The following is a 16,085-nucleotide window of genomic DNA, read 5'->3' as shown; positions in this document are numbered from 1 at the left end:
TCTCAAGCATATCAAGTTAACATAGAATACTCTTCTATGAAGAAAACCAATTGTTATTTTTTTCTCTTTGGTAACCTTAAATTAGATGCAAATTGCTGAGCAGCTATATGTCATGGATAAAATGCTCATCATTTGTCAAATTGYTCATCATTTGTCAAAAACATGCTTCAAGTGGCTCTCCTCTAATGCTCATCTACTTCAACATGCATTTCTAATAAGACCTAGAGGTGAAAAGACGTTGCAACATTTCAGAAAAATAAGCTAGTTTATTTCCTAAGATACACCTGCAACTAGGAACAAGMTGTCTGGCAAAGCACATAAGGCAAAGATAATGTGATGACAGGACAATAAATAAGGCTAAGACTAAGCACTGACTTTTTTGGCTGCACCTCTGCCCACTGGAGGATGACCTTCAGCTGCTTCTCTGACCGTTGCAAGGATAATTTCAATGAGAGCACTTTCCTGGGCATCRCTCAGTGCTGGAAGTAAATCAGTTTCAGCATCACACAAAAGAAAAATGAAGATACAGCAATAAGTGATGTAGAGCCTACTCATCTGTCTAAGCAACTGTGGAAGGACACTACAGAAAAGAGATGTAGAGCTGCTAAATAAACAGCTAGAGCATGTCTGACTTAATTTGAACAAAATTATTTTATACATTTACTGAGTACCATTAATCCCTTAATGACTAAGTTGGGCTCCCAAAAACAGGCAGTTTTAATGAGGTCTCCTCCGACTGTCTCATTCAGGACAAATCTTCTTTGACTACTAAAATGCTCTAACTCACTGGGTCTACAAACTGATTTTGATCACACAACCAGCTCCAGCTCTACTAAACAACTATTCACAGAATCATATCATGGTTTGGGKTGGAAGGGACTTTAAARATTTATTTAAGTTCATTTCAAAATAACTCTACAAAAAAAAATCCAGTGTCAGATATCAGTGAACTCAACATATTACTCATTAGCTTTTGAGGTAGGAACTAAAGCCTGACAATAACTTCATTTCAATAAATTAATACCTTTAGATTGTTAAGTTTTGGAAAAACAAAGTGAATGCTACATAAGCATTATGGCTTAATTATATAAGTATTCTTTCAAAGTATCTAAACTAACATTACGTAAATAGAGAATACTGAATAAAACAAATACRTTGATATAAATATTACATTAGCAGYRCATTGAGTTGCATCTGCTTTGTGACACTTGGGAACCACAATATGGGACCAAATGGTACTGCAGTATGAAATGATCCTAAACTAGCTAAGGCAAAGTTCAAAAAATAGTGAATGAATGGAGAGATTAATTCAGACAAAACAAAGTTCTTTCCTTACCCACCTTCTCCATTTTCTTCAGTATTTTTTAATAGAAGAGTTGTCATGCACTCCCAGTCCTTCAGGAATTTGCCTGCCCARTCCCACAAGCTGTCTATTAAGTATGCAACATGTTTGTGTAGCTAGGGATTAAAAACACAAGTTTATAGAAGCAAGCATCACTAAAAGAAATACAGCTTCCTTCATATGTTCCTCTCCTTTTCTCCAATGACAAAGCTTTGTCATTCACACATATGTTCACGACAAGTATTCTAACATAGTTAATTTGAGCCCAAACAACATTCCAACACCATGTCTTCAATCGGATACAAAGCAGACAAGGAAAAGCAGAAAAAGCAGGCAAATTTATTTTATTTGTTCTTTTTTAATACAAATTTCAATCTAATTGTAATTTAAATKATCTCTTTGAAACTAGCTTCTGTATTGCTTTTATATTTCTGATTCTAACAGCTGAAAATCMAGTTATAGGACTAGAAACTAGTCCTCTATCGAATTCTTTGCAGAAAGATTCAAAACTGCTGTGCCTGATTCACTATGGCCAGTGGTCTGCGCCACTGCAAAAGCTAAACAGTGAACTACAGCACCGAGGCGATAAAACTCTCAATAAAACTACACAGTTTTTGGTCAGCATGGAGCCATGGCACAGCATCCCCCATCTGCCTGCAGAAAGACATGGACTCATACCAAAAAACCCTCACTTGGTGACATGAGTCTTTCAAGTTGCTTCCAGAAACTGCCTCAGCACTGATTCTCTTCATTAGCACACTTATAAATTGGTTTCAATACAACAGAACAGAAATGTCTTCATTAAAAACTTAACCTAGAGCATAAAAATATCCCAAACATTTCAGAGCTCACCAACAGAAACTGCTTTCAAAAGAAAGAAAATCATTGATTTAACATGCAAGACTGGGYTTAAAAGGCTTACTGCAGGGGCTGYTCTCACCTCACTCTCCAGGAAGAAGTCTATTAATCTTCTCAATTGGTCAGTACTTGCCCCAAACTTTCCTCCTCTTTTGGCCTGAACTTCTTTATCTCCCTCATGACTAAGCAGCCTGCCAACAGAAAAGGAAGTCAGTCGAGTTCTGCCATATTCTCCTTACACTCATTTGCCAATGTAACACTAATTCTGTCAAGATCACAAGGACTATATTTCTCTTAAGTGTCTATTTACTTACCCCAAATCCCACTGAACTTTTTAATCAGATAAAAGGAAAAAATATTAGTTTGTTTTCATTATGAGAGAAAGAGACTATTTCTGACAGTTTCACAGGTACTCTGCCAGTTTTCTGGATAATGGATGAAGTGCTCATACACCAAGGTAGGCATSCTTGAAAAGGGGCCTGCTCTAGGTCAAATTTAAACCTTAACAACAGAGTAGAGATATTAYTACACAGCCACTATTCACATCACAGTACATCTTGGAAATGCAGCTTCTTAAGGAAAGTACAGTATCTTGAAATTATTTACAAGAGGCAATTAACTCCACAAATGCAGTGGAAAATTCATTCTTCCTCTTCTGGCTGAAGTATGAAGCACAGTATGACACTTCCATTTCCCCTTTGATCCAAAATGACTGTGACTGCTGCCCACAAAAAGTGCTAATCCCAAAATAAATACAGGAAGGCCATCCCCACAGATTAATGTAAGGCTCAAACAKCTTGGATTTTAGAGCTGGACCATATTACTAAATGTCAGCAAAAGTTTGTACATTTTGGAAGTGCTTCTGCTGATGTAATTTATGCCTAAGTAACCTAAGTTAAAATATGCAGACATTCAGGAGATTTTGTGCAAACCAAGAAGAAGGGGCAGAAGGGCAGGAGAGCATAMGCATTAATATTAAAATTTAGCAGTCTGATCAGGGAAAGGAGTGTCACTAACATCTCTAATCACACCAGAACAAACATTCTATACTGGCAGAAGTGCTGGAGAGAAGCACTGGGCAGAAAAGAACGAGGGTGAGGTTTACAGGGTCAAGGTGTCCAAGCTGTGTAAAAAAAGTTATCAGGGCAGACACTTTGATAGCAAAAAGCAGCAGAGTTCTGAGAGGAAAAACATCTCATTTATGAGAGCACAGAAGATGAAGTCTAGTTGATGTTATACCAGATTCATCAAAACAGAAGTTTCTCTTCATTTGTCTTTCTGCTGGATTTGGCTCCACAAATTCCAGAATGTCAACATTTCAGCTAGAGAGGAAAAGACAACTAGGAGGAGATTCTCTTCCTGTGGAAAGACTCTTCTTGTGGAAACACAATTATTATTTCTTAATGTTCACCCACAAAATCCTTGCCTAAGTATTTTTATTTTCATTTATTTTTGTAAGTCAAAATTATCTCTCTTAGCCGCAGAGACAGAATATTTGTCTCTTCCCTTTTTAGCATGCCAACTCCATTCAACTTCATGCAACCATTGTTACAAGAAGTCCATTTATAAGAGTTACTCCTAGKGAAGACAAACCCTGTACTTCATTAATCTGACAGGAAATTGGGAGGGCTTTTTGATCTGCTGCATTTCTCATTATTCAAAGCCTTTACAATGTACAAGACAACTTCCAAAGGGAGAAGAGGAGGCCATTTTTGTGATTAATCACCAAACTAYGAAAATCCAGCAGATGCCAGGTGACATATTTGCTTGTAAGAAGCAAAGTAACAGGAAAAGGAAGTGGAAAGGAAGAAGGCATGCTCTCAACACAGCATGGCATTTGTGGGTAAGTCAGTAGTTTCATATTCTCTGAGTTAGTCTTGCAACTTTTCTCATGCTTATTGTGCCAGGGCTGCGCAGGGAAACATGCAACCCCTARACAGCATTTCTCTTCTGATTCATTAGAAGAAAGTTGGCACAGCAGAAAAATTAATGCTCAATGTCCCCCTTAAATAAATCCACCTTCATTCCAAAACAAATGAGAATATGCAAGAAGTAGGCAGGCAGAGATACCTTTTATAAAGGAATTCCCCAGCTGCTACTGCGAGTGGACGGTGTGTGGTATAAACAAACTGGTATAACATTTCACAGTCTTCAGCTGATAACACATCCTCACAGTTCCTAGGCAAAAATAACAACGGAAGTTATAGTCCAGCTTTATSTGCAAAGAATAGCATGAACACTACGTCCAGCTCTTACTAGACTTGATTCTCCATAACCGTGCAACTTGTTTACACAGCTATGTGTAAATTTTTGTAGGGCATTTCTAAAAATGCTCTCAAACAAAATTGGCAGTGTTCTTTTACTAACTGGGTAGAGAAACAGAGGTCTGTGCAAGCCATGACAAATCAGGCCCACTGCATAGACAAAAACATTAAATTGAAGTATAATTATGATTGTTTAGTGATCACAGTAAAAACAAAAATAATAATAAAATAATAAACTCATGCCTCTACTTTATGCTTATATATTCACCACAGAAGATAAACAATAAGAAACCTTCATTTTATAGCACAAATTATTTTTGAGTTACTTATTCCAGTATTTTAAAACCTACATTCTATCACACTAGGTTTGTACAGAGCCCCATGTAAAAAGAAATCAAAACACATTCTTGATAGCACAGTTATGGCTGTGACCTCTCTGCACAAACACATTCAAAGTCATTAYTTTTTCGTTCAGCTACACAACTTGAGAATACCACATGCCAGCCAGTAAACATAGAACACTCTTTGAGAGACAGAAATGGCATTAATATCAAACTTTTACAAAAAAGAAACTGAAGCATCAAGGTTGAAAAATCCAAAGATATAACAAAGAAGTCCAAAGCAAGGATTACAGTTTCCAAATGCCTGTTTCTTACTGCCACAACAATGTCATTGCACTAAGCTACTTCAGAGAAAGACAGAGCAACATGTGAGATCCTTAGTACAGGAGAGAGGTGAGAGGAAAGGGGTTTTATTTATCACTGCATTCAATCCTCAAGCATTAATAGTTTAAAACCTACAGGTGCAGTCCAATACCTTCTCTACAATTGAGTATTCATGCTATTCTTTTGATAGGAGTGATGTCTAAAAAAAATGAGCAGTCGTTCTTATGCTTGCCCATTTGTCTCCAACCTATCACATCCTTTAGCAACTTCACAAGTCCAGAAGCCCCAAAATATCCTCCAACCTGACTTAAAAAGAAGTGAGCTAGGTGATACAATCACTGGAGCATCCATTAAAAAGGTCTTTAAGTGAAAGTGCTAATAGTACATCTCCAAAAGTGATGAATCAGTCTCACAGGATAATGTGAAATAAAAACTGCAGACTTAAGGCAGGTTTTGGTGGACTCTTTAAACATGTAATTACCATGAGCATTTATCTGTAGTAATAGGACATCTAGGAAGTGCTCTGATAATACTTATCCAGAAATCAGCAAAATGTTAAATATTTATGTCACTCATTCAACCATCTACAAGAAAATGGAGTAAAAATGTGTTTATTGCTGTTGAACAGTAAAAAAATGAGAGAAGTAAAATAGTCCATTAGAGCATATGAATAAGCAGTGGTGTGTCTGGTGAAGCCATGAAAGAACAAACATATTAAACKTTCACAAGTTTAACAAGTGACAGTAAAACAAAGAATGACAACCAAGACCAGTTACAGGGAAAAAAAAAGACAATATAACAAGTCTTTATCTTAAAAGGCTATGGAGAATTTACAGAAATAAAATAGAAGTCTGACAAGGTTTCTTTCATTTTTTTAAATGTCAATCTATTATTCAGTTCTTTTAAAGCACTAGTTTCCACGAAGATGTCTTTATTTTCTGTCTCTATTTTTTTTCAAAACTTGTGGACAGGAGAAATTTCTACACAAAYATACGGGGATCTAGATTGAACAATACAGAATCACAGAGCACTGAGGATGGACAGCACCTCTACAGTTCAATCCAGTTCAATCCCCTGCTCACAAGAGGATCAGCTACAAGAGGCTGACTAGGGTTGTGAACAACCTATGAAGTCAAAGACTCTACAACATCTMTGGCAACCTGTTCCAATACTGGATCACTCCACTCCCACAGTGAAACMCCTTTTTTTCTTATGCTTAAATGGTCTTTCCTGTGTGAACATGCCAGTCAAGCATACACATTTTTTTTAATATTTAAATTGTTTTTTCTTTCTATGTCAGGTTTTCTCTTTTCAGCACATTTATAGAAATAACAAATGCAATACCTGAATGTCTCTATTTTAAGAGTTCCTTGACTAAATTTTTCAGATAGTTCGGAAAGCTCAGCAATATCTGTCTCTCTGGATAGATTAAGGACTCTTCCAGTATGAATAAAACTGCTTTTCCATAAGTATTTTCTATCTTTAGGAAAGAACCAAGGGATCCTGGTGGTCACCAAGTTGAACATAAGCCACCAATGTGCCCTTGCTGAAAAGAAGGTGAATGGCATCTCAATCTGCATTAAGTGCTACCAGCACATGTTGAGGAGGTGATTCTTCCCCTCTATGCAACACTGGTGAAGCCACACCTGGAGTGCTGGGTCCAGGGCTGGACTCCCCAGTACAAGAGACATACTGGGCAGAGACCAAGGAGAGGCCACAAAGATGATCTGGGGATCATCCCTCCTKGGACTGGAGCATCTCTCCTATAAGGAAAGGTCGAGGGAGCTGGGACTGTGCAGCCTGGAGGAAAGAAGGTTCAGGGGAATCTTAGCAATGTATGTAAGTACCTGATAGAGGCAGTAAGAAGAGAGAAACAGGYTCAGCTCAGTGGTGCCCAAGACCATAAGCAAAAGGCACAAACTGAAACACAGGAGGCTCCTTTCTGAACATGAGGAAATATGTTTTTACTGCAAGGGTGACAGAGCACTGGCACAGGCTGCCCAGGGAAGTTGTGGGGTCTCCACTGCTGGAGATACTCAAAAGCCATCTGGGTACAATCCTGGGCTCTACATGGCTCTTCTTGAGTAAGGGATTGGACCAGATGACCCTCATAACTTCAGTTGTTTTGTGATTTCCAAAATCCCAACCTCCCTGTTTTTAACTCTGTCTTCTAAGATACTGGGAATTTGCCAGTTACATTAAATTAGTGTAGTGTTATTTCCTCCCTCCTCAAGACATGCGTAGGACAGACRGAATGGCTCCCGCTGCATAGGAGCTAACAGCAGAGAAGCAAACAAAGAAGAACACATTTTCTTTGCAGCACAGACTGACAGACACTCCTGACACCACTTGAGCACTTGATCTTTTGTTTTTTCCTTCCCTGAACAGGAGGGAATACCCGTGTGTACTACTACTATAAGCTTTTCACATACTGTTCAACCACCACTCTCAGAGCCACAATGAGGTTTACACTCATAAGTCCCTCTCAAATGAGTGCTCAGGCATTTGTTTTACCTGCCCCTGCAAGCAGCAGCACTTGACTACACCTGCTACCAGCAGCACTAACACTACCACAGAAAATGAGTGCCTTCTTTTTTACACACATACCACGGAAAATGAGTGCCTTCTTTTTTACACACATACCCAGAAAATGAGTGTCTTTCTTTTTTACACACATACCACAGAAAATGAGTGTCTTTCTTTTTTACACACATAAGCCAATCATCAACTACCCGAAGGATACAGCAATAATACTGCTGCAAATTTACAGCCCTCAGAATGCCATGCAACAGATAAAGGTTAAGCCAGAAGCGCCTGCCAATGTTTAGGTACCTAAAAATAAACAGGCATGGCCTGCCACATACCAATCCCATGACATTAACATTTTCTCTGCACTTCAGTGTGAACATGTCACAAAGAAGAAACTGGGACATTCTAGAGGGAGAYCATAGACCCATTTTGTTCTGCATATGGCACCAGTTGAAAGATTTCATATCTTGCTTTCTGTTTCATTTAGTTGCATGCAAGAGGTGTGACTGCTGGAGTTGCTGTTGCACCTACCAAGGACAGCCATCAAAATCACAAGAGCAAAATAAAAATACGCCTGATGCACTTCACAGAGTGTTCCTCCAGTCTTTGTTTTCAGTGGCTGTGCAGGGCAAGATCTGCTACACATTATGGTGTGACAATCCAAGGTAGAGCATCTCAATCRGAAAAGAATATGCTCATTTTGCATTCAAAATTAAGTCAAGCATCCAAATATGCAGATGCATTGTAAAAGCAGTATTTGTGTACTGAGCACTAGCAACCAAAACGAAATATGTTGAAAGTATTCTAAAGTCTGCAATAAAAATTTTAAGTACAAGAATTTTAAGTACTAATCTGCTCTGTAATCTCACTCTCACTCCCTTCCTCTCATTGCAGGTATTTCAAGACACAYTTTGGTGATCAGCAAAATCACAACATGGTTGCCACTACAATGTAACAAYAGTCCTTTCCCGCCCACTATACAATAGGATCAGCAAGTTACACTACGTGGTGATTATGCTGTGGCAGAGGTTTGTGCTTAAAACACAGTTAAATTTCTAGTTACATTTAATGCAAACCGAAGTAATTTCCCCTGTGCTATTTATATATTCAAGCTAATTGTAGATTTGTGTCCATACCCGTATCATTTGTAACCTTTCCCCATGCATCTACTGCATGTTACCTAATTACTTTTGATGCTCTCTTCCAAAATCCCTCCACTATTTCAGGTAGTAAAGCATACAAAAATTAACAGAATTGTCTAGCAGTAGGCACACTAAACTAATTTGCCTCCTGAAAGGTAATGTTTTCAGTAAGATACCTTGGTCACTCATGTTTTCTCCCTCTTTATTTCCTTCCTGGCTCTATTCCCTGTCAGATCCTTTGCAACATTAATGCTAACAATTATGCATAATTCAGCACCATTAATAATTTCTATTATGCTAAACCTCATAGGCTTATTTCAGTTTCAGGACTGCATCATGCTGTGTAAAAATAGAAATCTACTAGCCCAAAGACTGGCATTCAATTGAGACAACATGCAACAAACAAGGTAAAAAAAAAATCTCAACTCACACAGATAGGCAAGAAGAAAATACAAATATAGATTTGGAAAAAAACAAGCATATGCATAGCAAGAGAGTTTTGAATCAGTACTGTGAATTTTTTTAATAATGTAACACATATAAGTGAATTGAAAAGATCAGTATTTTCATTGCCTCTTTAGCAACCGAGAGAGAATGTAAAGGCCAACAGAGTTTTATGGGCCAGTAGTAGACAGAGYACTCAGTGTACATTCCATAGGAATGGAATGCAGTGATGGTTAAGAGATGCTCAAAGCTAATACTAACATAGATTGAGCACAGCTCTGCTGCCACTGTAAAACATCACAAAAATGGTCAACTAGCAACGAGGTCTTGCTGCTATATTCACCCAGAAGACAACTATGGAAGACAGTAAAAGAAAATTACARACATAGTAAGTTTTTCCCAAGAAAAACCACCCAACAGACAAATTGGAAGAAAAAAATCTATTGTTAGTCTTGCTTCTTGATGACTCATGACACAACAAAATATTTATTCCAAGATTAGAGACATGTTCTGAAGGTCAGTACCTCACAAGTTAAGATTTTATTTTATTTTTAATAATTAATGATTCCAGATCAACTACAGGGAATTCAGACAGAGATTCTTGCCAGTAGCTTTCAAAATAGAAACTTGATCTGAAAGGTCTCTCACATCTCACTAAAAATGCAAGTTGGGCCACTTGAATTCAGCTGCCAAATTTGCAGATGACAAAAATTACTCAAACAGAAACCAATACAGCATGACAAAAGTGGCAAAAATTTTACTACACCGATTATGTTAGTAGCCATGCCATTTATACAAGCTGTCATTTATCACTCTATTTACCTTTCCAAGGCAGGGGAATTGCTGCTCCCAGCCCCATATAAAGCTTTACTGCACGTATCAAGTGGCATTACTGCTCAATATCCAGACACTGGTTTTGAGCTATGAGACACACTTATTTGAGACACAATAGCCCTGCAGGTGTTTGCTTCTGCAGGGCCAGCAGCAAGTCCTTTCTGCCACTATTGTAGGTACTGAGGTATCAACTTTTCTCCTGCTAGAAAAGGATCTTGATACAGGCTCTTATTAAGAAGCCCCTACATGTGACTGTCTAAATTGTCTGCATTCTCTTCACAGTTATGGACTGGTCAGCACTATTCTTATCAAAGAGAAGAGCTGTTGCTGAATTTCCTTATTGAGTCCTAACTCAAACTTTCACCACTCCAATAATTAAACCTAATCAGTAGGACTCAGAGCAACTCAGGGGGACCGTAGAAGAAAGCAGGACGGCTATGCAACAGATAAGCAACAAGAAAGAAAATTATGTATTTGCTAGGCCTCTACACAGCCTAATTAAAAACAATTTCATAATGCTTTAATTTTACTTATGAAAACTACATCTTATGATGGAAAAATATCATTCAGAAAACTTTAGAAGGAATTTATTCACAGTGGAAACCATATTTAAGCAAAATTCAGAAAAAATTACTTCAGGGAAAAAAAAAACATTGATCAAACTTTTATAGCTGCAGCTTGCATTAATGAGAACATGATCCCTTATAATAAAGCCAGAGATGATAAACAGCTGCRGTGCCAATATAGCTCTTGTTAATTCAGATACAGAACAAGTGCAGCCATAACTGGTGTGTGGAATCTTTGTACTTCAACAATGGTGAGCTGCTCCTCCTAGCACAGGGACACGTTATCCATTGTGCTTTGTTCCAAAAGCTAGGCACCATGAGGAACCAAGGGATGTAAAAATGGACACTGTGAACATAGGAACAATATAACCCTAGCTACTCACTAGTGAGGCCCAAACAATGGCACTACCTTCAGAAGAGGGTGCAGTGTTCACAGCATCATATGCTGTTCTGATGTGCCTATTGAAGGAGGCCTGGAAAAATGCCATTCAAACCAGTGGAATGTGAAGTGAGATAGGACATTATAAAGGACACTGAAATTTAATGTAAAWATCTACAACACTGTATCAGTTGATCCACTAAGGTCTACACACTCATCTAGCAATGAGTAATACTTCTGGCTTAAATGGAGAAGCAAATTCCACAAGGCTATTGGACCATGTTTCATGCTGTACATGGAAAAAARCATGTTCATCACCAGAATTCAACTTACACTGTCAGACAGAAGAGACACTGAGTCCTAACATCTCAACTGTATTACCAATGGAATGCAGTGAAGTTTTTATTCCCATTTTGCTTTGAAAAAGAGGGACAGAAAATTTATTCTTCATATATTTTGCAAATAAAGACATTTCTAAAATAAACATGCTGCTCAAGAATGTWTCAGAATAAGATCCATATACTTTGGTAACACGAATTCTTCCCCACACTTCCAGCTGTCATTATCCGACCAAACTATGGCTGGAAGGTAAATTTCCCAAGAAAACAACTCTTCTGTTAGCTTTCCACCTCAGCAAAACCAAAGTATCACACACTTGCTCATTTCCTGTCAGTCAATCTGCTATGGGGTCAAAAGCCACCAGATTCTCTGCCCTGGAACCAAGAATCTGAAAGTCCAAATTCTATCAACAGCTTCAAAGCTCAAGGCTTTCTGCATCAGGTGCAGAGACAGGGAAGATGGCAGAGCTCTCCAAGCTCCTGGTCAAGGCCTGGCAATCCTGGGACAGAAGATAGGGTGGGGAGCCCATCTTTAGTGGGAACTTCCCGCAAGACAGTAAGTAAGATGCTCTTTTTGAGAAAAGCCAAAATTAAAAAAGGTGCAATTTCCTTTCRGAGGGAAATGTAAAGATATAAAAATGTAGTTTTCAGATTGAATCTCAGCACAAGGGTTTTCTTAACACTGGCATTTCCCGCAGAAARGAAATGTCATGTCTTGAGCAGCTTTACCTGTAACTCATAGCCTGCCAGAAGCAACTGTTTCCCAACAAGTAATTGATTACAGGAAGATTCATCATGATTGTACCTGGGTCTTGTTGCCATTAAAACAATACAGTAAATTAAAAAAGAAATTATTTACTGTGACATAAGCATCAAGAGTTTCATGGCTTGAACTGCTACTTCATGGTCCTTGTCCAGAGGCATGGACACAATTCGATCCTAATGGATGTAAAATGATAATAAAAAGATGTAACATGGTTTGCTCTCAATAAACATGTATTTTTGCTACAGCTAGATCATCTACACTAGTACAGAAGAGATTTATTTTTATTTCAGCAGCTATTTCCTAAGAGACATAAGGCAACTTGATTACTACCAAGTAGTTCCCCAGCCCCTGAAAATTAACAGCATGTTAATTTTTTAACTGAATAAATCATGCAGTAATATGATATTTTTATAGATGTAATGTATGCGTTCACAAGAAATCAACTACACACTACAAATTAAAAGTGACTGACAACTTGTTTCTAAGATGTTACTACTGGCACTTCAGTATGTTAAATKAAGGTAAGCCTCAAATTACAAGCATTATATAATCAGTTTCTCCCATTAACAATAAAGTGTCTGCACCTACACATTACAGAAGTCAGTGCCTTGCTGGAAAGACAGTTAGGACTTAAGTCATAAAGATAGCTCATGGCATAGCAGCAATATTCTTGACCTCCAGAATTCACAATATTTTAATTCAGTGCACATGCAGATAGCTCAAAAAACCAGAAAGCTTCCCATTCCACAGAACCTAGAACTTGCACACAGTTCAGTGTGGCCTGTATCTTTATGATATATTAAACCTTAAGACTTGCTYGATTTGGGACTAACAGTTGCACCAATTAACATGATTTCTAAATCTCTATGTTCATTTTCCTTTGCACCTTCCTTTTCCTCACAATCCAGCTGGAAGATGTGTAAGTCCACAAATCCTGAGTTTGAACATTCAAGGGTAACGGAGCATGTGTAACTCCCATTTGCAGGAAATGGATTGATGGTTCTATCATTATATTCCCCATCACTGAGAAAGCACGATTTAAACTTTGAAACTTGTATGTTGTGTGTAGGTCTTTGGATTTCTTTTGCTTAGAGGGGGAGGAGTTGGTTTTGGGTGGGGGTTTTTYCATTGGGGGATGGAGTTTGCAATAATTCATTTACACTGCATCCTCCACACAGGGAGATGGCAGTACAAACAGCCTGGAGCTATTTCATCAGTCTTTACTGAATACCAATCCTGCATTTGGTTGCACCGCTTACAAGACACAGAAGGATAAGGGACTACCACATAATTATCTAAAATAGAGGTCAATCTTAGCCAAGTTTCATTCTGAGTAACTTACTCTTAAGATACCAATATTAATCTATTTCTTGTTCTTTGAGGATCTGCTATAGGTATTTTTTTACTATTAGAAACTGCTTTGGCATACAGATTAACCGTGCCCCTTTTGCAAAAAGAACATGGATTGCCACCATGTGGAGRCATTGATTTGTCCTGAGAAGGTACAACCCTGCTGGGATTAGAGCACCTGATGAAATCATTACCAAGGCCAGGGTCAAAAAAAGCAATGTGCTTACTTCTTAAATGAGTCAGGATGTTGGAATATGATAAAAGCAGAGTACCAGGTGGGTGAAGCCCACAAAACAAGCTCTAAAAACTACAGTGTATGACCTGATTTGTTYAGGAAGGAGATAAGGGATCCTTCTTCAAGATTCATACTGACATGGTAGATCAAGAGAGCCAYTCCCACATCAGTGTGACACATGGATAGCCAGTACACAGTCTCAAAGGTTAACCCATTATCAGGGGCAGCAAATAGAGATCTTTAGCATATTAAATTCTTTGTCATCTCCAAAGATCCTGTAAAAAAATCTGGGCCTATCCAGATAAATGGCAGAGATAACTGACGACAGTGAATATCAACACCATTCTGTGTGTGAACTAAAGTGAAATGAAAATTCCATAGAAACAGAGGGAAACATTTCTGGAAAACTCTTTCAAAACTTTTCATCCACTCAGTCAACAAGRCTGTTTCTGCAAGAGCCTAAGTTCCTCTCAGCCAAGAGAGTGGGGACATCATCTCTGATCAAAACATCAGGCCTGTGCATACACCCAATCTAGAATTAAAAAAACAGCAAACAAATTTATTTACCTTGAATCTGTTAGTAAAGAGATCCATCCTGGAAACAAGTTCTTTTCTGCTATAAATTCCCTGCAGTCCCAGAAGACACTTCAACCGCACTTCAGCTTGCTACAAGACAAAGACAAATTGGCTAACAGTAAAATAYATGTATCATTGTTATTCACTATCAGCATTTATAACATGTAAATAACAGTTCTTTGTGGATACCTACAGCAGGCTACCCAAATGCTGCCTCGTCTACTTTATTAGTGACATCAGTACCATGTTGTTTATGTGTACACACTTATCTCTCACAGAGGAAGCCTGCAGTGAGCCAAACTTAAAGGTAACATCAAAGTTTGTGTTAGGCTCCCTAAGAGTCAAAGAAACTCTCACAGACCTCACAGTTAATAAAAGCAACAGAATGCAAAAGATACAGGRATTGTGCTAGTCCTCTGTTAAGGAGGACAGGAAAATGGATGACCTACTTAGTACAACCAGCACTCTCCTATACATCAGACTTTGCTTGCTTCTTTTTAACAGTTGACTAGGACAATCGTTAAACACTGACAAGGACTCCAAGAAATTCTGGATTTCTCTGGATTCCCAGAGGAAGAGGTACAACTTAGCAATGCACTGGCTTATCATTGTGGATTCTAACAAAGTTAAGTGTCATGCCTTCTTCCTATGTCTGTTTCATGCTAAAACAAAGTATTTTAAGTATCCTAAGAAAAGAGTTGCTCTGAATTCAGCCTAATTAGTTAATTTAGGCAAAATATATTTATCTGTACAAGGTGCTGTTTCATTTTATTAATACTGCTGCTTCATAGAAGGCTCAAAAAGAAATCTTTTCCTCAGTCAGCTTTTCAATTATCTCATGCATATTGCTACATCTTTCCAAGAGAAATCTTTAAATGACATTAGGAAAGTCATTCTGATAATACAACATAGAAATGTGTTCTGTAAATTTATAATGACARTGATATCAGCAGAGACACTAAAATGAACTGCAGGCTTTGAATCAGTCTCTTCATATTTCTTTCTTAATTCCTCTTGCTAACAATAGCAAGAAGAATAAACCAGGAAATCCAAGAAAGGAGACCACCTACACATAGGCTATCCATTGCTACAAGTTCCTGTTCACCTGCTTAGATGGAAAGCCAAGGRTGATACCCAAGTGGCAGGCTTTGACTAACAGGTTTGCTTAAGACAGCTTTTTGCTAATAATATAAAATGAAAGATCAACAGGTAGCAATGCACACTGCTCTMTAATCTGCCCGTGACACACCAACAGTACTTATTCTGTACTGTACTTTAATTTTAAAGTCTCTGAGGAAGAGACTTGCCCACACCTGCTGCTTCCTAYAGCCACAAGGGCTGCACAGCACAGAACTCACTCACAAGTGCTCAAGTGGGATCCATCACTGCACAGTGGCMCAAACCCAGCTCAGTCAATGTACTGCAAAACTGGCTTCAGCTGACCATGGTTCTTTTTCTGCTTTGAATAGGGACTGGATTTGTGCTTGGGAAAGGGAAACCCAGTGGACACTGATTTGYTGAATGGTCATATAGCTCTTGGCATGGGCCTGGTAATGTCATTTGTCAGTCAGGTGGAATCAAGGGTAAGCCTGCAGATATAAAGTGTAACACACCAAAGTACACCACATACCTTCTGAGGTATCCTGTTCCCACCCAAAAGCTCTCAGCCATAACCCCATGCATGTATGTTTCTTGAAGTGTTGAGAAAATTAACGCTAGTAACTACAAATAACCACTTCTATGATTACTGCTGTTATTTTCCCATGTTTTCATCTGCATTTTCTCCTTCTCAGCCAC

At 38.3% G+C, this 16,085-nt stretch overlaps 1 protein-coding gene across 3 annotated transcripts in view; it reads right to left on the bottom strand.

The window, feature by feature from the left end:
- LOC130574735 (cohesin subunit SA-2-like) overlaps positions 1-16,085 on the bottom strand; it is a 58,308-nt gene that overhangs the window by 22,926 nt on the left and 19,297 nt on the right. For all 3 annotated transcript variants that reach the window (XM_057368117.1, XM_057368122.1, XM_057368118.1), the window contains 6 exons: positions 14,280-14,378; positions 12,221-12,300; positions 4,271-4,378; positions 2,283-2,391; positions 1,341-1,458; positions 376-479 (listed from right to left, as the gene is read on the bottom strand). In XM_057368117.1, the coding sequence (XP_057224100.1) occupies positions 376-479; positions 1,341-1,458; positions 2,283-2,391; positions 4,271-4,378; positions 12,221-12,300; positions 14,280-14,378 (618 nt within the window). The remainder of the gene's footprint in view (positions 1-375; positions 480-1,340; positions 1,459-2,282; positions 2,392-4,270; positions 4,379-12,220; positions 12,301-14,279; positions 14,379-16,085) is intronic.

The sequence above is a fragment of the Malurus melanocephalus genome, unplaced genomic scaffold, assembly GCF_030028575.1.
Source record: "Malurus melanocephalus ecotype Western Australia unplaced genomic scaffold, MMel_1.1 scaffold_88, whole genome shotgun sequence".
Taxonomy (NCBI): domain Eukaryota; kingdom Metazoa; phylum Chordata; class Aves; order Passeriformes; family Maluridae; genus Malurus; species Malurus melanocephalus.
The sequence above is the reverse complement of the archived record's forward strand: the minus strand, read 5'-3'. Positions and strand labels throughout refer to the sequence as shown.